Genomic DNA, 25532 nt, shown 5'->3' with positions numbered 1-25532 from the left:
TCTGTTAAACACACCAGAGTATGCACATACTCCTTATCCCAAGTAGAAGAGCCACTCCGGAGTTTTGGACCAGGGCAATTTCTCCTTCAGAGCCTCATGTCTTGGGATCCACTGCAGCTCCAGGAAACAGTGGTTTAAAGAGGAATTTCCAAGAGTAATTAATGCATATATTATGTCTAACCTCCTATGAAACTGGACCCACAGAGTTTTCTCACCTCATAATTTGGGGCTATAACAGACTGACCCTGTTCTTCAATTGCTACAGCCACTCATTCTCAGTGCTGGCCTGGAAGGAGCTCCCTGAGGCTTGCAGCTTCCTCCTTCCCTTGCCTCCTTCTGGGCAAGGTTTCTCATATTCTTAAGCTTTTTTCATGTCAGCTCTGCCTGCCTCCCTGCATTCAAGGAGCAACAGCTGCTGCCAGCCCTGGACAGGCCATGCAGCCACCCTTGGGGTCCTGCTTACTTGAGGAGGCCGAAGATGAAGGCGTTGAACCTCATGGTGTGGTTGGTGAGCTCTGTGTACTGGCTGATCTTGCTGTAGAGGCTGTGCAGCAGCTTTGTAGAGGGGCCTATGAAGAGAAGCAAATTGTTGAGATTAGTTGTGGTGGGAAAAACCAAAACTGCCCACAGGATGGAGCATCAAGGCAAGACAGATGTTGTCTGGGTATTCATGTCTGTGTGCATTGCCTCTCCACCACACCAGTGTGAGCTCACTCCATACCAGCACTTTGACTACACATGGGAGATGGGCTGTGATCCATCCCAGACCACCACGTCAAAACTCTGGGACAGCTTCATTACCACAAGGACCTGCCTCCTACACTTCAGTGACAATCACAGCCATTGGCTTAAAATCAGCATGTAAAGAGAATACTGTGGTGTGTGCTTATAATTTGAGATGTCTGCAATCACAGAGATAACCACAGAGCTGAAGATTCACCATAATCAGGCTATGAGGTTTCCCCGAGTGATGCACAAACCAATGTGGAATTAATTCTGTTGTGGTTTTTTTCTTCCTTTTTTATTGGTTTGGCCTGTTACAGGAGAATTTGCAAGTTTCAGGGGAAATGACAACAAATACTTGGGCAGAATAGAGCAGTGTCTTTCCCTTCTTGCAAGAAATGGTCAGTGTGCACCCTGTTCCATGCCACAAAATAGGTGTTTTGCACTCCCACCCTCAGAGCCAACCTTCCCCAGAGTCTCACAACCACAACTAGCACAGGCACTGCTGCACAACATGCATACCTAGCTGGGTGGATGCCTCCACCACGCTCCAGGGGATGTTCCTCCTCTGGCCAATGATCATGTCCAGGACGTAAGCCTTGAGCCCATCACTCAGAATGTCCCGGACAGCAGGGCACAGGTACTTCAGGATGAGATGCCCCACGTTGGGGCTCACAGAGCTGTTCCCAAGTTTGGCCTAATGGACAGCACGCAACAGGGAGAGTGTTGGTGAGTGTTTTCAAGGTGCAGATGCATGGAAACAGTCCAGCCCCACCTTCCTACCACAGACACCCAGCAAGCAACATCCAGGCTCCTTGAACATGCAGGGTCTTTGCTTTCACTCCTGGTGCTTCATGCACCAGTTCTGGATTGCTCTCTGCAAGCTCTTTCCCAGGCTGGGAAGAGGCAATAACTTGAAAAAAGAATATCCTAGCTTGGGAAAAGGATATCCCAATTAGAAAGGATGCCTGGTTCTCCTGAAAGGGATGACAAGGTTCTCCTGCTGGATAAAGAAAAGAGTTGGGGATATTCCCGCTGCTGTAGATTTTTTTGTAGCTAATTTTGGAGCAGGAAGCACAAAGCCACATAGAACTACCAGCAGTGAGGGGTTAAGGAACACTTAACTCAGTGACATGTCAACTCTAACTCCTAGGCATTGCTATAAATAAAAGATGAGGGCAAAATCGATGTGCAGAGCTCAGACTGAGGTGAAGAGGAAGCATGTAAAAGCCCAGAACCTGCAGAGCAGGGACACATTCTTCTGCTTACAGCCTTTGAGCTGCCAAAGGGTCTGTCCAAATGGGTCAGGCAATGGTGCTCAGGGCACAGATTTTACCAGCTGAGCTGGAATTATACTGACCAGTTGGCACTGGTTCCCAAAAGCCCTGAACTGAAACTGAACTTGGCTCAGGAATAATCCTGTCAGATCCACTGAGCACGGCAGCAGCAGGGATGGATGCTGCCTTTTGACAGGTGAATGCTCAGCCCCTGGCACACTGATGCATAAAGAAACCCGAGGTTAAAAACACAGCATTGGCTGATACACAACATAATGGGCTATGCTGCAATTATTCCCTAAGCCTACACAGCAAGAATTGGAAATTCACAGTGAAGCCCTAAAAAGCCATGGGAATCTCAACAGCTCCAGATATGTTGCACTGCAATCTCTGCATCAGCAACAGCTGTAATTAGGGGGAAATTACACTGGGCTCTGAGATAAGATTGAATGGTTTTGGACTCTGTCCCAGTCAGGTTTCTCCTTGGGGATGGCATGCCAGGGGAGTTGTCATGTCCAAATAGTGTCATGTTGCTGCCCAGAGTCGCCTGACCAAAGCCGAGCATTCAGAATTGAGAAGAGGCACCACAAACATGCTGGGTGTCACAGGACTGCAAACAATGCCTGGTACAAACAGAAGCATAATTGCTCTGCTTCTGTGTTATTCCAGAAATGGGGGATGAGGGAGCACAGGCCAAAGACAGCCTGCTCCAGGGCAACCTAGATGCACTTCTGTTATTCCAGAAATGGGAAATTAGGGGAGTACAGACCTAAGGCAGCCAGTCCCTTAGATGTACTCTAAATAATGTGTTCATGGTAAGGTTACGATGGGGGTGACCAGCTGCCCCAGATGGGCAAAGTCTGATGCACTTTTTTATCATTACTAAGCCCTGTGGGATGCTGAGGGATGGGGAACATTGTACAGTGCCCTGGCACCAGTGCCAGGCCAGAGTCATGGGACATGTGGAGGAGGGAGACACATCTCACATCTCTCACACACTGTGTGAAAAAGAACTGGTGTGCTGTATCAGACCAGAAGGGCAGATATACTGGTGTTCTTTCTTATAAAGAGCTCTAAGTACATAAGAAAGTTAAGTCAGAACAAACACACATAATACTTGCCCTTTATACTTTCACAGCCTACAACTTCTTCCAACTCAGAGACTAAGCTGGGCATTATTCCTGTGTGTTTAGTAAGCATCAGTGAATTTCCCTGTGTTTTTCTGATCTTCTTTTAAACACATGTACTTACTGCATCACGCAGCAGGAACTGTCACAGATTTACTCTCTTTTGCATGGTGTGCCATCACCTCTGATTTGTCCTTGGTACTCCTACCTTTGTTAGATAACCTGTAGTTTTTGACTGGAAGAGAATGGAGAGGCAATCTTGCTCTGTACTCTCCATGCCAGTCAGAATGGAGTTGGATGCAAGACATACCTTCACCCCTGGGTCCCTGCTGGTTCCAAAGTGAGCCACAATCAGGTCAACAGCAGTGTTGATAGCCTTCACCAGACCTAGAGGAAAACCACAGGTCAAGGAGCTGCCTGAGGGGCTGCTGGGACAGACTCTGACAAAACACTGTTCGAAGTAATCATCATGGGGCACTGCAAGTCCATGTCTACACACAGGCCCTCTCTGCCAAAAAACATCCAGAAATTCTCCTAAATCCTCAGAAAAACTCTCCCTGCTGGTTCCAGCACTCACCTATCAGCCTGCCAGTAGGACAACCTGTCAATATTCCCAAGGGACAGGGACCATCCACACCCCACGCCCTGAGGCAGCAGAGATCGGATCTGAGGCAATGTGTCTTTTGCTGCCTTGATGCCACAAGGTGGCAGAGCAGAAGCCTTGCATTTGGCAGGTTCTGTCATGACTTTCAGTAAGAAGCCAGTGGTGTGTAATCTGCCATCTGCACCAGGATAACGTGGGAACAGGACTGAAACAGGAGGGAAAGCTGCTACCTGGTAATCATGAGCACATAGCTGGCAAAGACATGGGAACCTTTCTGCACATCCCTTGCCTTTGAGATGCTAATGAATCAGCTGTCAAATCCTGCCACCCTGTCTGCAGCATTGATCGCCCCACAGCCATTTCTTATCCTGCTCTGGAGTCCTTTCTCCCACCTTTTTACATAATTGATACAGTTTTGTATTACTTATGTAGGACTGAAGAGACTTTTTACCTAAATTACAAAATCTCAGGTGAGCACATCTCCAACATCACACAGATACACACCGGTCTATCTTTGTATACAGAGCCTGGTGTGGCAGCATGCCCTGCCTTAAGGTCACACTCCTGTGCCTGTCTGCTCTCTTTGCCCATTTTTGTGCACCCAAGATCCTTTCTAATCCTATTTCCTGGGGCAAGCCGATCAAGCACACTCCAAGCACACTGCATGATCTGCCAGAGATGCTTGGACTCACCCTTCTTCTGCAGCAAGTCAATGGAGATGGATTCTGTGTTGCCATCTGGGGAGAGGCAGAACTCAGCAGGTGGTTTCTCCGCTAGCGAGAAGTAGTCAGGGAAGAAGTCATTGTAGGTAAGCTGGAGTTGCCTCATAGACTGCCCTGCAGGGACAAGACAGAGGGGACAAGGATCAGCCTCAATCCTGCACACCAAAGCCTCTTTCATGTTGTTTGCTTTTCCCAGAAGCAACCTGCACCAGCAGCAGTCCATGGTCAGCCTGTCCTCTGCTGGGACAGCAAGGCTACAGGCTAGCTGCTACCCCAGCAGTGGTTTGCAATGTGTGCCTCTACAACTGATCCCCCACGGCCTGCCCAATGTCCACCTCCACCTCGGGCTCTGGAAGATGCTGTGGGAGGTTCACTCTCATGGCCTGGGGCTATTGGAAACCTTGCTGCACCAGACTGCCCGTGCTGCTACAAGCAGGGTCTGAAGTCAGCACAGAGAAAATCATTATTTGTCACACACAGGCATCCACAGACAACAAACTGCATGTTTGCTGCCCCTTCTCTGGGATGGCCTGTTTTCAAGGGGTGACATCCGTAGGAGTTCTCCCATGTGCTTGACTTCCATCTGCTTGACTGTGTGCTGTGCATTTTCCCTTGAAGAAAGATGGATAAACTGTTTGGGTTGACAGAGTGAGGTGTAAGGCTTTGAGGAATTCCCTCCATGGCTTGAGGTTAGTCTGTAGAATGCTCTTCCTCCTACAGACAGACCAGACTGCTCTCTCCACTGGAGTCCCAGAGGCTCAGCCAAAAGCAGCCTTTCCTGCACAGGTTTTGGAGGACAAGGAAGACCTTAAGAAGGACAGAGTTCCAGTGAAGATCTTTAGTGCTGCCAACTGCCTCATGGAATCTACAGCTCAGCATCCAGCACATTGTCTGGGCTGGGGTAGATGATGATGCACCATGGGGCACAGACCTGAGATCTCCAAGGACCCAAACTCCTCTGTGAGACGAACTACAAGCTATCCACAGTCCAGAACCACTTACTGAGGTCTAAGCGGGCTCTTGGGCCATTCACTTTGCCCTTCAGCCCAGCTCAGAGCTGGACCTGACTGCTCTCACCTCATGGAGAAGGAAGGCTCCACAAAGGTCTGAACCACTGAAGCAATTTTCACCTTTCTCTTGGACCCTCCAGCCCCACTGTGAACACATGGATCATGTCTCCTGCTCTGACAAGGCACTGCAGTGATGAATCCAAGCTTCACCCGAGCCTCAAGGAAGCTGAGCCTGAATCCCAAGGTGACCTCCCAAGACCCTCCCGCAGAAAGGTGGTGCGCACCGTTCAGCTTGCAGTGGAAATGGCTGGTGCTGAGAGCGCCAGGGAACTCAAAGATGGGGTTGCCCCGGTTCAGCCGAGGCTCTTGCTGCCTTCTGTCCAGGCTGCCCGCTAAGCTGGGCAGCCCTGAAACGCGGTCCAGACCCAGGGGGTTCCTCCGCCTGTACTCCCGCCACTTCAGCGCTTGGGGGGAGAGGTGGTTCGCTGGGAGTGAGCACCAGACAGGATGACAAGAGCACACAGGAGGATGCAGAAGGGAAATGGGGAGGGAGAGGAAGAGAGAGATGGAGGACAGAGAGAGAGACAGCACATTACTCAGAGGTTCAGCAGCATTTCAGGACATTAGCACATGCACATGGAGACAGGTGGAGGTCACTGCCTGGCAAAGCAGGGCAGGAACTTGGGTGCCCTTGTGGCTGCAGGCACAGAGGCAGCAGGTTTGGGGTGCAAGCACCTAACATGGGGTGCTGTAAGATCAGCAGCCCACACTGCCCTCTCTGGAGACACAGTGTAGGAGTTGGGACTAGAGGGACATGCTCTTTTAGTGTAGGTTTTCCTGCAGCACCCAGATGCAATTTTATCCTGGTCTGCAGCTACACAAAATGGTGGTACTATAGGCAGCAGCCATAGCTACAGGGAGCTGCAGATGCTCCAGACTAGCAGGTCCTGGAGGATGGATACCTACCATTGACAGGCCGTATTCCCATGCTGCTCAGGGGACCAGAGCTGCTGGTCTCACTGCCACTCCTCCAGTGTGAATCTGCATGGCCTCCTACTCTGCTCATGGACATGCCACCCATTGAGAGGGGCGGGAGGGACCCACTGTGGAGTCGGTATTCAGAGAGTGGTGGGCTTGGCTCCAGCGAAGCTTCCTTCTTGGGAATCAGCTTGGGGTTCTCCTTTTGCCTCAGGGTATCAGCTTTGGTGGCTTTGGAGGGCTGCATGGCACTGACAGCAGGGGACGACCGTGTGGGAAGCAGGTTAGCAGAGATGGGGCAGGACCTGCTTCTGGGGGGCTGGCATTCTTCAGCTCTCTCTGCGGCGGGCGAGGAAGAGGAGTCCACGCTTTGGAAGAAAGGCACGTTGCCTCGCACGGGGGAGTAGCTGCCCAGCGGGGACGGACGCGTTGTTTCGGGGCCGGGCTTCTTGTTGCCCCCATCCCCGCGCGAGGCAGCTCCGTCTGCTGAGCGCTGGGTCACAAGTGTGCCATGGCCTTGGCTCCCTGCCACCACCGCCTGCTCCACCGAGGCGGCCAAGGCTGAGGACTGGGAACTGGAGATCTGCTGGCTGGCAGGCCGGTTGCTGGATAAGCTGTAGAGCTGGGAAAGGCTGGAGGCAAAATGGCTGTGCAGGGCACGTGCCTTGGGTGGCTTGCTGAAATGGTGCTGAAAAACAAAGGGCTGGATGGGCAGAGTCGTGGGACGCTGGTCCTTGCTGTAGCGTACCACAGGCTTGCTGTCTGTGCCACCACCTTCAGGGAGAGAAAGGGGAAGAAAGCATGAAGGTGGGCAGTGCCACAATCAGCCTCAGCCAAGCAGAATACAGGCAAAAGGGAATGTCCTCTCTGGTGCAGGAGGAAGAGGATGAGCTAGAGGTCAGTTACATTGAACCGGTTATACACATCAAGAGCTGGTAAGAAAGAAGATATGTGGCCCCAAGAGCAGAGCTTCCAGCTGTCTGGAAGAGCAGAGCACTGCACTGGGGCCTTGTCTGTCCTGCTAGGGCCACCAGCCTCATACCCTTTCTCAGTCTCTTGTCCCTGGGACTGCACAAAGCCATGGGGTCAGGTGCCCAAGCAGCATCACAAAGACAAGGCCCAACACTATGAGGTACAGTCAAATTTCTCATCCCAAGGGACTGTCCCCTCCATAAGCACTGCAGACTCGCACAGCCCAGCACAAGCATTGCATGCAACAGCACTGCAGCTCTGCATCCCACGTAGCAACATATTGTGCTGTTGCAAAGGCTGCCTGCTTCCCTTTCTCCCTCCCTCTTCTCTTCCCTGTCACTGTCCCCACTTTGGAACACAGAGCTTCCATCATCCCCCTGCCTCTACCAGATCTAAACAGACATCCCCAACACCCTGACTCCAACCGCAACCGTGGAAAGTGTCAGTCTGCTCCAGCAAATGATGTACCAGGATGTCCTGAGGGATTGTGGTGGGCTGATCTACATGTGTACATGCCTCCAGCTCTTGATGGGGCCACGAATATCCTGAGGGACACATCTCAAGTGTGACACAATGAGCATTCAGTGAAAACACACACAGCACTGGGTGCATATGTGGGGCTGACTGAGATCCCTGATCAGCCCTGGTGTACCCGCTGTAGGGTGTTCCAAACCTTTCTCCCTTTTAGCAGGGCTTGCTTTCCCTCTAGCCCCTCTCAGAGCCTCTAGGCTTGCAGGCTGCTCTGGGCTGGAGCAAGGCAGATATGCCTCCATCTCTGCTGCAGGCAGAAGCTTCCAGCACAGCCCTGATGCCTGCCTTGCTGTCACAATGCAGAAGGAGGGACCCCATCAGCGTGGAGGGCAGCAACTACTGGGATATATTACCCTGAAAGCTCCTGTCTGCCCCCTCCTCCCTGAACAGGCCTGCTCCTTCCAAGCCCTCTCTCTGAAGCTAAGAGGGCTGCTGCCATGCTCCCCTCTCCCAGCAGAGACCTGCCTTCACTGCCTTCCCACACCAAGCTCACATTCAAGGCTCAATAAACAGGACAACAGCTAAAAAACTTTTGCTCCATAGGCCAGAATCTCTCCCACCCCTGCCACAGCAATAAAACACATGTTCTTACCTCCTCATTTTCAGAACATTAAGTGGAAACAGTCTGTTAAGGCATCACAATTTTTGGACATAGTATGGGCTATTTACTGCAGTAATCTGGTTAGAGGCATCTTAGAATGGCTTTTACCTTTTTTGCTCCTCCAGCTTCCTCACAAGGAGAAGTGACAGCAGTATCAAGGTGGGAAACAACTCACACCTTACTGCCTTCCCTACAGAGATAACTGTGACAGTGGCTCTCCCTGGAAACCTTTGCTGCAATTCACAGCACTGTGGAGGACATAACCAGGATATTCCAGCAGAGAAATACAGATTAGACTCTGCAAGACTCACACTGTTAAGTCCTAGCAGAAACTGTGTGAGCTTCCTGGACCTGCATGGAAAGGAGACTGCTGGTTATGCCTCTTCCCTTTCCACCTCTGCCTCCACGTAACTCCAAAGAAGAAAGGCTGTGACTATGACTCTGCTGAGCATCTTCACAACTCTGTCTTGGTAGCTAAGGGCAGGTGACTCTCAAAGACAAGCCCAGTAAATACCTTGGAAGCGATACAATCCTTCAAGCTGCGAAGATTCTGTCAGTATTAATGCCATGTCCTTGCTAACACGACATGAGAGGTTTGAATAAAACCTCAGGAGGCTTTAGAAATACACGGACAAGACACTTGCACTGATATGAGACTCAAAGGCTTTTGAGACAAACCACAGCAAGACTTTTTCCTGGCAGACCAGGAACCAAACTGGCCCGGCACTGCTCTCTTATCACCACATTTCCCTGCTGTTCCCCTTATATCCCAATGAACTGCCTTCCTTTTTACTTCTCCCTGGTTTGGCTCCTTACCGTCTGCTCGAGCTCTAACATCTTTTTGTCCGTGTCCACTGGCAGAGCCACCCGAGAAGTTGGCATCTGCCTCCGTCAGCAGGGAGAGAGAGGCTTGCTCACCTGCCCCATGCCCACTGGGGACCTTCTCACTGGAGACCGAGTCCTTGGTGGAACACAAAGCCTGGCTGTCCCCAAAAGCATGGTTCAAACAGAAGCCCTCGCAGCTCCGGTTCAGGCCATGGATGAAGGGCATGGGTGGAAGACTCTGGCTGCGCCGAGCTCGTTCTTCAAGGAAGGCTGGGCAATCCCGCTGAGTCTCAGGGATAGGAGAGAACTCCAGGGAAGAATCACCACTAGAGCGGAACGGCGGGGAGGTGCCGTTCTTTTTCCGCCCTTTAGCCAGTTCAGCGAACGATGTCACCCTCTTGGGGGGAGAGCTCTGAATGGGTATTGCTGGACTTTCACTCAGCTTGACTGGACAGCTCACCATGCGCTCCAAGGAGCCCAGCCTGCTGCCAGGACTCCTGTCCAGGTTCTGATCATAGCTCCTGGAGCGCTGCCGGCTTGTGTTGAGGTTCGGTGGTGACACATTAACATAGACCTGACCCTCAATCATGTTCTGGCTGGATTCTCCCTTCGGCTCCTCTTCACTGCACTCTACATTGCCCTCTTCTTGTCTCAGGTCGGGCCTTCTGAACAGATAGTATTCTGTGGGCTGGGCTGGGCTACCCTTGGTCTGGTCTTCTGAGCAGCTAGTTATGGAAGATCCCGCAGGGCTGGGGGATGACTGGGAAGACAAGTCACAAGTGACTAACTTATAGTAATTCTGAGTAGCCACAACAAGCCGTGCCTGGCTCTGGAAGCAAGCAGTGAGGTCTGAGCTCTCTGATGTGCAAGGCTCACAGTGGAGATGGTAGGAGTTGCAGTTAGCATCAAGGACAGGTGAGGAGGAGTGTTGGCACCCACACACCTTCCCTGAATTTTCTGGGTTATGTGACTCGCAAGACATCTTGGATTCAGTGGGCGATGAATGCAAATCCAGGTAAAAAGCTCCTGTGTCTGAGTGGCTGCAGAAGGAAGAGTCACAGGACAGGTTAGCTGAATTCAGGTTGGATTGAGACTGACCATTCATTTTGTTGTAGAGAGCACTGAAGTTCACCAGGACCCCATCAGAACTGTTGCAAGAAGAGTCACTGATGTAGCCCATCTGTTGGTCAATCACTTCAGACTGACTTGATGAACTGTAGCAGCGACAGTGCTGGATCTCTGAGCTGGAACAACTGCATGTCCTGTGCAGGGCATCCTGATTCCTCAGTGGTTCACCCGTGTTCTGGTTCCACTCCTGGTCACCACTGTCAAAGGAGAAGTTGGAAGAGCTGCCACGATGGCAGCCGCATTCATCCAGCTCCATGCGCTCTGAGGCCTGGTGGCACCTGTTGGCATTGTTCCTCTTCTGGATGTCATCACTGCTGAGTTTGTCCTCTTGCCCGTCCACCACACCAGACCGGCTGGCCATGTTCCAGGATTTCACAATGTGGTTGGAGTCGTGGAGGTGGAAAGGGGGCAAGGCCAGATCCTGCAGATTGAAGGGAGCTTTGCCATCGACGAGTGAGTTGTGAAGGTGGAAAGATTTTTGACCCAAGTCATCCCCAAAAATACTGAGGTCTTCACCCTCACTCAGCAGGAAAGGGTTGTGTCGCTTACTGACACTAGGGACAATCAGATCCCTTGCTTTTCTTTCTTTGTTGTCTGAGGCCTCTGCTGAGGTTTCAGAGGTCTGGAGAAAGCTGCTGTACACCAAGGAGTCAGTCTGTGAGAGGTCTCTGTCTGGAAGGGCAGAGGTCCGTGTAATGCTGAGCTCTGGCTGGCAGAAGGGGTTGGTCCTTTTGCTCACGGAGCAGCACTGTCTATCGGGGACCTGGCAATGCACCAGGGGAATGTGATGGACAATCAGCGTCTCACCAGTCAGTTTGGGTGGACTATCCATGGTGAGGAATACTCTTCAGGGCATCAGTGAAGCTGGTACCACCCATGAACTGGAAGGGCTGCACATGAGAGGCAGGGAGGACACTTCTCATGAGGGAATTCAGACACCTACAGAGAGACAAAATCACAAAGGGAGTCACCTCTCGGGATATTTAAAGCATCCTTGGTTTGACTGAAGATTTCACATGTTGACAAGGATCAAACAGACTGTTTCCTCGTCAGCACAAGTACCTGAGCACGAGGTTCTTCTTCAGGGCAACAAACCACCACAATGTAAAACAAACATGTCACCCTCCATGAATGCTCCTGGGACAACATTTGTGATTCCACCTGACCCTTCTCAAAATTATCTGAAGAGAGTTACTGATTTCAGTCAAGTGGCCAAAGGGGTGTGCAGGATTTGGGCCAAACAAAGACCTCACTGCAGATGGCACTGTGTGCTCACAGGAAAACAGCACAGGAGAAGAGTCTGAAGAGAAGCACTGCACTCTGGTGAGAGAAGTCTATCTTCTCACACTGGATTGAGTATCTTTGCGTCATTTTACATACACTGAACTTTCCTTCAAGAACTAAACACAGCAAGGTCTTGCAACAGACACACAAACACATCCAGGAAGAGACTGGAAAGCAGGAACAGACTGGAACAGAAAAGCAGCAGCAGTCATTCCTCTCCAAAATCCAGGAGACTCCATAAGGTCCTGAGCCCTTTTAATGGTGCCAGAAGAACACGCCTAAGTATGCAACTACTTATGTACACAAGGGTCTCTCCAGTGAAAAGGAGTGGATGACTTCAGTGGGGCCATGGGGCATTGGTCAAATAGGTCCCATACAGCACAGTGGCTTTTGCTGACCTTTTGCTGATGGCGAAACCTCAGCTTAAACTGGTCCCTACTGCGGTCTGGGAGGGGATCATATCTTTCTGCCACATCATCTGTAGCATTTACCTGCTTATTACCTGCTGCAGTTCACAACAGTGTGACTGCCACAGCCCCAGGAGACACAAGCAGGTAGAGCACTAAGAGCCCCACTCTCCCTGTGTTCGGTAAATAGCAGGTTCTTACAGAGCCAGAAGAGTAACAAAATGGTTTGGGCTGAAAGGACCTTAAAGAACATCTTTTTCCAACCCCTCTGCCCTGGGCAGGGACACCTCCCCTAGGACCAGGTTGCTCAAAGCCCCATCCAACCCAGCCATGAGCACTCCCAGGGATGGAGCATCAACCATTTCTCTGAGTAATCCATTCCAGTGCCTCTCCACCCTCACAGTAAAGAATTTTTTCCTAGTATCTAATCTAAATATGCCATCTTTCATTTAAAGCTTTTCCCCCTTGTCCCATCACTCTCTGCTTGTGCCAAAAGTCTCTCTTCATCTTTCTTGTAGATGTTTACCAGTGTTTGACATGGGAGAGAAAGGACAAACCCATTTCTCCCTCCTCACCTAACCCAGAGGGCCAGCCTACAAGCACCTCCAGTACAAGTCTGGAGCCGGTTTTCCTCTTGCCTTCCCTTCTACAGATCAGATAATCCAACACAGACAAGTGCATGGGCGGGCAACTAAGGCAGCAAGGAGAGGGAGAAACCACAGAAAACAGCAGTGATCCAGGATGAGTCTGAGAGATTACACATGACCTAATGCTCTCACAGATCTACCACTTGTTCTGAAAACCTTGGCCCAAGCACCCTTGGTCAGCATTATACATTCCATAACTCATTCAGGCATCTCCAGTGATCCCTGCACCCTGAAAATTCCATCCTGGGATCCCGCTCTGGACTCCAGGGCCTTCAGACTCCAGAAAGTGGTGATCACAGTGTCTTTTGCCAACCTTACCCCAGCATTGGTGACTGTGGGGTGATAATGGATTTGAAGTAGACTTGCAAAGGCACACAGGAGCACAGGAGGGAAAGTGAGAAATGTGGGTTAAATGAAGTTAGAACAAGAGTGTGAGCGATTAGACAGCTACACAGAAACATCAGGAACTTCACTTCTTTCAGCCTCAATGTGTAAGAATAGCAATTAGAAGATGATAAAAATGATCAAAAGAAGTACTTTCCTCCCACGCACAGTAGTGCTTCTCACAGATACAGGATGATGCTGGCAGGAATAAAAATACAAAGATGGAAACAGAACTAGTGTTTGCAGTAAACACCCAATAATGAAAAAGTTAATGCTAACACCAGAGGCAGAGAACTGACAGGCCTTCAGGTAGATGTCACCAGAGACTTACATGGCTGGGACACTCACCTACATGTCTGCTTCTCCTGGGATATTTCATTCAGGTTTAGGCTCTGAAGAAGAGAGATCACCTGGGCCACTTAGACCAGGTGGAGGACATCCAGCTGGACTATTAACTGTGCAACCCTAAACTCTCCCTCAGCTGTAGTCTCCCTAAAGCCTCTATCAGCCTTTACACCCCTTTCCATGACTTCTCTGTCTTACAAGCCTTTGGCTCCTTTCCCACAGCTGCTGCCACAGAGCTGATCTCTCCTCAGCCCAGATCCTGGGGGGCAGATTTTCTTCATCAAGGATTCCTAAGATCCCATTGCTCAAAAGCCACTGTAGATACCAGCAGCTCTTGATCCTGACCCTAGAGCACACATACACACTTATTGAAGTGGTGTTTGTGCCCCAATTTAAACCTTTTGCACCACTGCTGGCACACCAGGAGCACTGAGTTTATATGAATTTATTTCATATTTATTTTATTATTATTGAACTCAGCAGAAATCTTCCTGTCTTCCCATCCCCACCTCACAAGCATTTTGGGTAAAGAGCTGGTCCCCCAGTGCCTGCCTACTCATGTAGCCCACCCCCCCTTTGTTACTGCTCTTATATTTGAAATCTCCACCAGGCTTTGCTGTATTTCAAGTGCAGCCACAATGCAACCACCTTAAAACCATTATTTTGAGAATACAGTCAGGATGGCAGCACACTTCACTGCTGAAGCACCAGGTCTCTGCTGCCTCTGGGAAATGGCTGCTTGGAGCAGGCTCCCAGCACCAGCACCCATCTGCTGAGCAGCACACAATTCACGTCAGCACAGAAGCTGCTGTGGGAGGACGAGGCTTGCACAGACACACTTTGACATTTGACAGCAAAATGTCAGAGCTGACACGCAGCCATTTCCCATCTGTCTCTCCGGTGCTCTGGCTGCAACGCGCAGCTCTGCCCAGCTCTCTGGCTCCAGCAGCAGCATAGGCTCCTTGGCTGGGCTGTGATCCACTGGCCACCAGAGCTGCTGCAGCAGATGATGCCCATCCTGCCTGCACCCATGACCTGCTCCCAGCGCCAGGCTCTGAGGTGCAGGGCCACAGGGGACATGCTCCTGTTGGGAGACATTCTGACGGCTTCTCTAGGGACAGGATGACATTTTGTGCAATAGCTACTACTTTTCTCTCCCTTGCAACCTGTCCTGGCTTCCTCCAGACTTAGGGGTCCAGGGAGGTCGGCAATGGCACTGCCAGCACAAGGATTATCCAGCTCCCAACACCAGAGCATCCTCCCTGGTCGCACCATTAGCTGACTCCTCCTTTTTCTGGAAGACTGTAGAAGTATCCTTCCTCTTCCTACTCGGGGTCTGCTACGCTGGGATTGACACTGGGAAATAAACGCAGCAAACAGACCAGTTTCAGATTTTGCTGGTTTTCATCAGCTCTTCCTAAACCCCTCACTCCCCTCTTGGAAAAGGAAATTTACAGATGTCGATAGGCAGTTCATACCTGAACATTTTTTGCCAAATCAGTTCATTCTTCTTACTGCTGTGCTGAATCCTGCCCAATGCTACACTCACAAGAGCAAACACAGCATCCAGCATCAATTCCTGCCTAGAACAGCGTGTAATGGCAGTGCAAGGCAGGGAGGCATGCAGGGAGCACCATGGCTCTAGACACGCCTGTACATCAGCCATTTTATTCTTAAATGTCAGAATTGCTGCTTTCTCTATACTGACACCATCTGCTGTAACATGGCAGACATGGGTTGTTTATTCAGGGAGCTTTTCCTTGAGGTGCTACGGGTTACCTAGAGAAGGTGAGGGCCACACTGTGGAGGCTTCATTCCAAACAGGACAATAAAGAGCAGGAAGAATGGCTTTGTGTGAGATGCCTGAATTTGGTATGGAATTGCTCATGAATGACTGTACCCCTCTGGAAATAAACATACACAATAAAAACTCCTTAGCTGCAGTAAAACTCCAGGTAAAAAGCAGGTGAGTGCTGAGCAACACAGGATGGTTCAGCACTGATCTGAGAGACCTATCAGGTCATGTCTGAGCTCTAGAGAGGAGGTACCATGCTGCAACAGGAGCATGCAGAATCCTTTGGGCTCTGCACTCCATGACTTTTAAGTCCTTGCTGACCATTACACAGAGGCCCTCAAATCCCTCTCCTGTCATATCCCTAGGACTGAGGACACTGTGCTAATTCAAAGGTGGTCAATGCAGCTTCATGGCTCCTCAGGTACCAACTCCTGCCTCTGCAATACTGCTGAGAAGATGCAGAAGCCACCAGGCCTGGTTGCAATTGCCTTCAAGGGCAGGTGAGTTATGTGTGGTGGCTGCACACCTACAGGCATCCTCTGGTATTTGTTATGGCTCCACCCATGATTCTGGAGTTCTAGAGCTGAACCCTTAACACCCTGCTCTGCTCAGGGCTGTCCCCTGCACACACATGGGGTGACAGGGTTCAGCTCACAGTAACACAGACTTCCTCATAAAATGTAATGCATTGGAAGAGACATGCAGAGAGATAAATGTGATTTTAACGAAAAAAGACTGCACATAGAGCATAGAGGGTAAGGAAGCAGGCGCAACATCACCAGAACTGTCAGCTGGAGACAATGCTGGCTTTTTGGAGGATGGCTTTTCTGAACAGATTATTGTTTCTACAAACCTCAGTCACTTCATCCATGAAACTGAGTGTCCAAAGGAAACCTTTAACTATTGTTGACTCTTTGTGTAAGGCTATGGTTTCAATGCCATCACCACCTTCCTCAGACAAACCAAAATTCATCATGTCATTCAAGGGTGAAATATGCAAAAACAGGGTTAAAAGCTAAGCATTCTGTTTCATAGAAGAAGCAGAAAAAATTCTTTTGTATTCCAGCTGCTTGTTCTTTGAGGGTTGGTCCATGTGAACCCCTGACTCCTACAGTGCATTTGCATTAACGTGCCTGAAGAAATCACACAGCCCTACAAAAAAAGCACCAGCAGAAATGCTGCAAAAAGCAACAGTTTGTGTGATCCCACAGACAAAGGCACAATACAGACATCTCCTCCTTGCTCCATGGAGAGAGATATTTTCAGTTTTACTCCAGGCAAAGGAGCTGGGAGATTAATCCAAACTGAAAGCCGCCCTTCAGACAGTGTGGGGGATCTCAGGGCTCACTGTATCCAGCACCAATACTGCAGCTCATCCTTGCCCCAGCTCTGTCTCCTCAAAAGCTGCCAGAAAGCACTGGATGGTTTAAAAAAAATTATTAGGAAAATTTCAGAAAACTGGAGGGTATTCAGGGAGCAGCATCACAGAAGAGGATGAGTGGTTCAGGTTGAGTGGCCTGGCTTTGGGTCTTTACCATAGGAATGTGTAAGCAGAGGGTGGAAGTGAGGAAGCCTGTAAGTTGTTCCAGGATGAGTCTTGTTAGTATTTGGACACCTGTTTCTTTCTTGCCAGCTAATACATCTCAGTCAAATTCACACCTTCATTAAATCATTTATTAAATCATCCAGTGTGTTTTGTGAAGAAAAAACGTGTAATAGGAAATGCTAATTGTTTGACTCATCCTAAATCTCCAGGTCTCCTTCCCTGCCTCAGGGGACATGGTCAGGGTGGTCTGCATGCTCCCAGGGTGAATATTCCAGCACTTTACTTAAAAGGGAACTGCAGAAAAATAGAAAGACTAAATACTTCCTAAACTCTGCCTCTGCTGATTCCCCTTGTGGTGCTGTGCAGTGGTTCCTGAAAAGACCACTTCCCTTTTCTTTCCACAAAGCCCTGCCTTGGCCAAGGCTTTTTGCAGTGGTTCCAGGACAGCCTGACTAAGCCCATGATTTATGTATCATTACATCCCAGAACTATATAGGATTATGATGTGTTCCAAATGGAAACCACAGCACATGATGGTCAGTCACAGCCCTTGTGCTGCTGGCAGAAAGGAGCTGCATGGGCCAGGGGTTAGCAGCACACAAAACTAAGCAATGGTGTGTGTATTCCTGATGATGGATGACACTAGCAGAGTGAGGCAGGCACTGCCTCCCAGCCAGAGGACAAGAAGCCCCAGCTGCTCTGTGCATTGGGAGTTACACAAGACATCAGGAATAGCTCAAACAGCAGATCTATACCAGCTAGCACAGGAGCCAGGACAGTGACCGAACCAGTTTCTCCCATTTCTGCGCTCCCTTGCTCTGTGACTCATCATCTGGCATGTGGCACTCGGCAAGAGCCATTTACAGGCCATGACTCAGAGCATCCACTGAGGTGCTCTGGGATGGAATCTGCTCCTCCTCCTCTTCCCTGCCCCAGCCCCCAGCACATATGCTCCTAATTACTTTATGCAAATCCGTAGAGAAGAAAAAGACTGATGTTTCTAGCTGTTCATAGCACACAGAAATTGCTGCTGAATTAAACTGCAGACACAGTAAATCCTTTATTATCACAGACACTCTAGTAGCAGCAGCAGTAGCAGCAGGAAGGACTATGCTTGTGTAGCATCTTTTTGCCTGAGCACTCTGAAAGCTTCCTGAAGATCTTACAACAGCAGAAATCGCACAATTCCATTTTGAAGTGAGGATCTGCCTGGGTGCTGGAGCCTGGGTTTTGCAGGGTCACAAGAGCACTCAAGAACCCACACAGAAAGTCTGTCATAGGGCTACATGCAATGGCGATTGGGAGCTGTTCTTATTCAGCTGTCCACTGCACTGAAGGCTCCTGAGATGACATCAGGAAGTGGAGAGGACACGATATTCTCAACAGCACCGGAGATTTCTGGGCTTGCTGGGGATCTGCAGCATCCATATAGTCAGAATCACAGAATCACAGAATATGCTGAGTTGGAAAGGACCCATCAGGATTATCAAGTCCAACTCCTGGCCCTGCACAGAGCACCCCAAGAATCACACCACTGCAAAGAGAAAAAGCTTGAAAGTGGAAAATTTAGTGAGGAGGAAAAACAGAGTTGTTTTCCCTCAAGATGACCTGGCAGCTGGGGGATGCTGAGAATATTCAGTGTGGGAAATTTCATATATTGTGTTTGCTTTGTGGTTTTTTCTGTCTGTCTTGAGAAATGAAATTTCTGTAGCAGTCAACAAATGCTGTCAATGACTTAAACCTCATTCTTCACAGGCTTGGGCCTCCCCACTAGGAGAAAGAGAGGTAAGAAGCTTGGAGGTTATAGAAAGCACAGAACTGTGAAGCACTGCACAGGGGCCAGGCCCTTTGAGATGCCAAGGATGCCAGGGAATGCTCATGCTTCTGGTCCCTGCTAAGATGGAATAAGCTTAGCAGAGTATGTGTCCCATGTATCTGTTTTTGAAACCTTCCAGCCAGCGAGGTGATGGGATAAATCTACTCTTTGCACTTCAGCTGTGGATTGTGGTCACCTTGGTTACTTGCATCTATCAGTGCACACAATCCTTCACCACCCTTTGGAAAAACCTCTCAAAGAGAACTGACAAATCACTTGCATTGGATTTTCTTCCCTAAACCTTACCGGAATCTGGCTTCAGGCAATATAGTGTTGGCCAGACCATGGCAAAGCAGATGACCTACTTATCCAAAGCTTATGGGAGGATCGTTTCAGGAGCAGTCTTCATCGGCACGAAAAAAGCAGATGAAGCCAGCTCTACCTCAAGTAGTCCTATATCCTCTACCACTTCAATGACTTGGGGAAAAAAGACGAGTTAAGTCCTAAAATGAACAAAGAAAGTCTGTCTTCACTCTGAACAAGATCTTGCTGCACATCCCTACAGACTCCAGCCACTTTCCTACTGCTTCCTTTCTGTGTAGATTAAAACTGGGATTGCAATTCTGTCCAGACTATGCACTGCAGAAATCACAGCTGCAAAACAATCTCTGCAAGAACAAAAACTCTCCCTGCAAGACAAAAGTATTAGTGACCACTTGAAAAAGCCTGACAAATAAGGAACTCGGCCTTAAAGTAACTCAGTAAGAAGAGGCTGTAAAATGATGTTTACTATCTCTTCAGCCCAGAGTGCCATGTATTTAGGAATCACTTACTATCAAGTGAAAAGCAAAAATTTCTGAGATGGAGGGTTACAGATGTACAACCTCATGCAGCACAACTGCAGAAACAGAACAGGCAGAAAAACGGGCTAGAGGAGAGTCAGGTAAAACCACAGCCAGGCCAAGCTCTTGAAATGACAAAATATCACCCCACAAGCCACTGTAATAAAACAGCTAGTGATGTCAAAAAGCACCAGCAGGATTATTTTCGGACTGGAACACAGCAGTGCTGCAATGGTTTGCTGCCACATCCCAGCGAACAGGAGAAGCAGTGCAGGTATGGCATTACCTAGGAGTGATGGACATCGGATCTGCCAGGCAGCCTGAATGCCTCCATCTGCAAAGCTGTATTACATGATGCAGTCCTACACGGAATTTAATGCACACTGCGTGCAAACAAATCAGGAGCACCAAAACCAGGCACAAACAGAACACATCCCAGTAGCAGCCTGCTTTTACTCCACGTTCCCCTTCCACACTGCACATCTAAATGCTTTCTCATCCAGCAGCTGTGACCAACAGCTGACTCCTGCTAAACGAAGGCTGCAGGAGACTTTAACCCTTCCTAACCCTAGGCTATTCTATCAAGACCAGAAGAAATGCCTGGATACACAGGAAGACATTTTCTGTCTCCAAGGCAGGAATACACAACAGTCTGGAGGCTGGCATCTCCCTGATTTGGGGATGACATCATTCTATAAAGCAAAAAAAGATGAGCAGCCCAATAAAAGCAGTGTCTGAGGAGTTAATACATTAAATTTATCCTGCCTTCTGAAGGACATTAAGACCACATAAAATATAGATGTCAATTATATATTCTATTCTATTCTATTCTATTCTATTCTATTCTATTCTATTCTATTCTATTCTATTCTATTCTATTCTATTCTCATTAATATATAATACATAGAAATACATTATATACATAATATATTAATACATGATATTTGATATATGGATAATACATGGATATATGATAATAACACTGATGCCCAAATGCTTTTAGACCACAGGCTGGATTTTACAATCCCTTGAAGGCAGCAGGAGGAAAAGATTGCTTAGCACTCATATTTGAAAATGGAAATTGTCTGGTTACTGTTAAGATTGTGAATTTCTTGACCTGTTTCTGGCCAGGTACCCGAACAAACAGGTCCTCTGCAATCATGTCTGAATCTCATTTCAGCAGAGTTCAGCGTGGGTAAAAATAAAAAAGGCAGAATGATTCCTAGGATGATGAGACAAGAAGTGTCTGATGTAGGAACAGGTCCTTGGGCCATTGTGAGACTACCCTGTCACAAGTAGCCTCCTTCATTTGGGAGCCGTTTACATTGCAGAGCAGGTTTCATAACCTGCCCACAGAATTTCAGGAGACTATACAATCATACCTCAGCATACCTTTTGTTTTTCGGAATTCTTGCAAATTTTTAGAGCTTGTAACTTCCTGAACCAGTGCCTTCCACACCAGATTACATGCCACACTAGTAGTTATCTGTCAGTACTTTTAAACACAGGGATATTTAACTCCACTACTTTTCCTTGGGCTAGGGTAGGGAGAGGATCATATTTTCTACTCCATTTGCCAACCTTCAGTGCCAAGATTTTCATTCTGCTCAAGTACAAGAGTACTCCCAGATCCTTGGTCCGATTACCAACCTCTTTCCAAGTGTCCTCCTGATGTGTGGGTGGGTTTGTATGTTCACACGGCTGGCAGAAAGGCAGAACTCGAGAGGATCTGGATGAAACCACAGCATCAGTTTATATAACAGAATATTTTCCATGCAGCAGAACTAACAAAAGGCAAGCCAGAATCTTAATAAAATACTTATGAAGCAGACCAGGCACTCCTAATGATTACACATACTTTCCTTCTGAGAGGGAAACATATCCTTTGTAGGGGCTGGCAACCCAAACCAAGCTCACTTTGTAAAGCTGTATTCAGGACAGTTTATTTTAGGATATCACTCCACAAGACAGCTCATGTGCTAATTAGGCTTGGAATGACTGGGCTCAACACAGCATTAAGGGTAAACTAAATCTGATCACCCTGGATTAACCAAGGTCTTCTGCTGATGATGTTAGGCCACACAGATCTATTGACTAGGGAAAAAAGAAAGAGGGCAAACAGGGATGATCCTTGACTCTTTACTGGGAGAGCAGTCAGAGTTGCAGGAGACCCACCAAGTCTACTGATAGCATGGCCAGGTAGGATGGGGCTTTGAGCAGCCTGGTCCAGTGGAAAGTGTCCCTGCCCATGCAGGGGCATGGAATGAGATGGGAACTTCAGGGTCCTTTCCAATCCTATGATTCTGTGAGCAGTCTGCTTTTAATCACTTCAAGGGTGTCTGAGAGAACTGAGGAGATGCCTTAAGACTTCAGGCTCACAGATCTTTGCAGAAAGGGCACATTCACATTTGAACATATTTTTTTCTTGAAGGTGTTGCATCCTTTGTGGACCATTAGGCTCGGAGAAGACATGCAGTTGAGACAAACGTTTGCCTGTGTTTAGCCCTTGCACTGAGATGGACCTTAACAAAATCACAAGGTTTTAAAACTCTGCAACTTCTGAACATGTACTATAAATACACTTGGTAGTCTTATTCACAAGAATGCCAAGCCACTTGGGAATACTGCTGGGCTTTGAAGTTTGAAAGCAAGATTCACAGACTAATTAATCACAGTATGTGAAAAGTACTCATATTATCAGTTTCAAATAATCCTCCTTAATTTCCTGGCATGCTTTCACATTACAATCAGGGCACCTCATAAATCATTATTTTCTTTCTCTAGATTGTTCATTATTTCATATCATAAACCCTACAGTTTCCCATTTACCACAAACAACTTCCATTTTTTCAACCTCTCCTCTTAGGAATGTTTTCCAGGGGCTTGTTCAGTTTCCTAGGCAATTTCTCAATTCCCTCCAGCTATGCATTCATGCTGCTGAGCTGGGGTGACTAATTTCACACAGTTTTCCAATTGGAAGTGGGATTAGAAGCTGCAAAATAATTTTCCATTCCATTTTTTACGCACCTTAACATCCATATGTACATGCCAGGTAATGTCCCTTATGATCAGTTGACAATCAGTTACTTTTTGCAGTTTAATGACATCAGTTTAATGAGTTGAAATACATTTAATCAGTTAAATCATTTGGAATCTGACAAAGTGTACTTTTGTGACTATCTTCTCTTACACACACTTACATAACTTAGCATTAAAATAAAAAATTTCAAGATTTACAATAAAACTAGCCTAGGAGAAACCAGGGAAATTTTTTTAACATATCTGTTCTCTGAAAGGAGTTTCTTTTCCCTCATCGCTGGGTGTGGCTTTTGGAGCTTGCTCTGTCAGGCTGCATAAATTCTCAGCATGTCAACGTGCAATTTCTCTTTGAGGTCCCCCAAAAGATAAAAGGGTCCTCAAAGCCTTGCCAGGGTCTGGGCTGAGGGATATTTCTCCATAGTGAATTTGCCTCACTAAAGCAGGGAGGTCTAGTGGTCTGCATCTTGAAATAAGATTCCCCTTTCATTTTGATGGCAGGCTGAGAGGTTGTTGTGGTTTTTCTCTTCAACCTCAACTCATGCCAAGAGGAAAGCAGAAACAAGGCACTGGACCAAAATCCTGGCTGTTGAATGCGCTCTGGTATAGAGCAGAATCAGTCCTCAGTGCCTCTGGGACAATTACAAATGCATCATTTCAGTTTGGTGTGTTTCTCTACCTTGGGGTACCAAATCATGTCACCAGCACAAAGCCTGGGAGAGGTCAGGGTTATGGAAATGGAAATACTCTATGGAGTCTCTGAAACTTCTGCAAAGTCACCAAGAAAACCAGAGATTACAGAAATCCCAGTGAATCAAAAATTATTCCCAGTATCTCAACCAGATACGGCCAAGCATAAATTGAACGGCTGTGGCTGGAGCACTGCCACCTTTGTGCACTGACCACCCCCATGCCATTGCCTGTCAGTGCCAGGACACACCTGCTTCCCTGTGGCTTCCCCGTCCTCCTCTCCTGTCCTGCTATGAACTGGCCAGCCCTCCTGACCAGGGTCAGGGATGCCTGAGGTCACCCTGTGCTCCACGCCGCCTCACCTCTCTTCTGACCCAGTGCTCCACCAAAACCAGCCACTCTGAGGAGCACATGGGAACAAACAGGCTGCCAGGTTTACTGTAATAAGCAGTCACCACCTCCAGAGTGCTTTATAAAGATAGTCATTATAAATAGCAAGTGCCTATGGAAACGAAAATGAGGCATATGACAAGGAGCTGAAGGCAGGAGGAGACACCTGGGTAAGGACAGTGCTCTCCTCAGCGCCATTCCACAACCTGCAGTTGGAGAACAAATCTCAGCAGTTGGATAAGTCAGACGCCACTGACCGTGAACAAGGGAGAACAGCTTGTTTCCAGTAGGAAATGGCTAAGTGCAGATGCATGTTGAAATCCTCTTGCTGGTTTTCTGAAGGGAGCTACAATCACTATTCAGAGTAAGATACACCTGGGCAAGAAACCCCTTAGAAGTCACTACAGCAACTCACATGAGAGCAAGTGGTGAAGGAGAGGTCGACCAGAGCAAGCCTAACGCCAGGCAGACGTGTCACTCCAGGTATCAATCATCAGAGTGACTTAGACAAAGCCAGGGAAGATACACTGTGTAGGCCAACAGCATCTTGGGACCAGAGACATGAAATATTTACTCCTCCCACTGGATCATATCCTTGTGTGGGCTTATAATTTTGAGTGACTGGAAAAGGTTTGAGGATGGGACTACAGGAAAAAACACCATGTAAGCAAACACTGTAATGAACCTGCCTGCTAAGAGCAGAAAATTGCACTAGCACAATAATGAAGACAGGTCATTCCTCCTGCTCAGAAGGTCATCTGGGAGTACAGCTATGCTATCTGAGCTTACACAGGAGTTTACACATGACAGTGAAGCCTGAGGCACACATCTCCAGAGAGGCACCAAAAGAAGTTATCTTGCTAAACAGCCCAGGTGAATTGGGCATATGGGTGAAAGGAGGTGACGTGGCTCGTCCTGCACCAGTGCAGGGAGATCATAACAGAGAAAAACGAGCCCACTGAAACCATGCTCTTCCAAAAGCAATGGCAGCTACTGTGAGTTTATAAAGAATAAGGTGTGGTTCTGGAGTCAAACTGATGAGATTAGTGTGTTTGGGTAGGGAGCAAGGGCTCTAGTCTGAGGTAACAGCAGATCTAAGGCAAGCTGAAAACCTGTTGTTTATTTGCCAGGGTTTTCCATACAGGCTCTAATTGAGTATTTTTTCCCTGTAATTCCCAGAGCAGAAACTTGCCTCTTCCCAAAAGGAACAGCTAGCACTCATACACTCTGAGATGTTCAAACACTGTCCCCAAAAGCATATCAGGGCAGTGACACTTGTTCTCTGCTTCCAGAGAGCATTTTGTGTCAGAGTGGCAGTTCGGTGGCAAGGCCAGCTTCATGTCACTTGCCAAGGGCCAGCAAAAAGCATTGCTAACATCACTCAGATATTGGTTATTTATCACTCAAAGGCACTGCCAGCCCCACAGCCTCAGCACTGCCTGAAGATCAACACATGGTTTCTCTTCCAAGAGCCCAAACCCAGAACTCGAGCCTGAGCCAGAAGCTGCCTTCAGCCACATTATGGCCACTCACCTACATTCCAGCTCTGCCTTCCCTCCACCCTATTTACAGCAGTTAACAAACACAGTATGGTTTGTTTGGGTTTTTTATCCCACTGTCTGTAAACTTAGCAACCTTCAGCCTTGTCCAGTAAGAAGTCCTTGCATGTGTCTTGAGGGATACAAAAAAATACTGTTTACATGATCCTGAGGCTGCAGCACAACTGTGTTGAGGAGACAAAGAGCTTGTGGACCAGCCTGCTTTTATGCTTGTCTTAACAGGTATGTCCTGGCTTTGACCCACTTTTTTCAGAAAATGAATATTAAAATCATTTTCATCAAGAGAGAAAACT

The 25532-nt window shown here is 48.2% G+C and overlaps 1 protein-coding gene across 6 annotated transcripts in view; it reads right to left on the bottom strand.

The window, feature by feature from the left end:
• Positions 1 to 25532, bottom strand: part of RUSC2 (RUN and SH3 domain containing 2) — a 57036-nt gene that overhangs the window by 5651 nt on the left and 25853 nt on the right. For 3 of the 6 annotated variants that reach the window (XM_033085175.2, XM_033085177.2, XM_033085176.2), the window contains 7 exons: positions 9362 to 11437; positions 6430 to 7215; positions 5748 to 5948; positions 4424 to 4567; positions 3438 to 3514; positions 1246 to 1420; positions 464 to 569 (listed from right to left, as the gene is read on the bottom strand). In XM_033085175.2, the coding sequence (XP_032941066.1) occupies positions 464 to 569; positions 1246 to 1420; positions 3438 to 3514; positions 4424 to 4567; positions 5748 to 5948; positions 6430 to 7215; positions 9362 to 11330 (3458 nt within the window). In that variant the 5' untranslated portion in view covers positions 11331 to 11437. Of the gene's footprint in view, positions 1 to 463; positions 570 to 1245; positions 1421 to 3437; positions 3515 to 4423; positions 4568 to 5747; positions 5949 to 6429; positions 7216 to 9361; positions 11438 to 21214; positions 21294 to 25532 lie in introns of all 6 variants that reach the window. The other 3 variants (XM_033085178.2, XM_033085179.2, XM_033085181.2) reach the window with 3 other exon arrangements.

This window comes from Catharus ustulatus, chromosome Z (genome assembly GCF_009819885.2).
Source record: "Catharus ustulatus isolate bCatUst1 chromosome Z, bCatUst1.pri.v2, whole genome shotgun sequence".
Classification (NCBI taxonomy): domain Eukaryota; kingdom Metazoa; phylum Chordata; class Aves; order Passeriformes; family Turdidae; genus Catharus; species Catharus ustulatus.
This window is presented reverse-complemented; position numbering and strand designations above follow the sequence as displayed.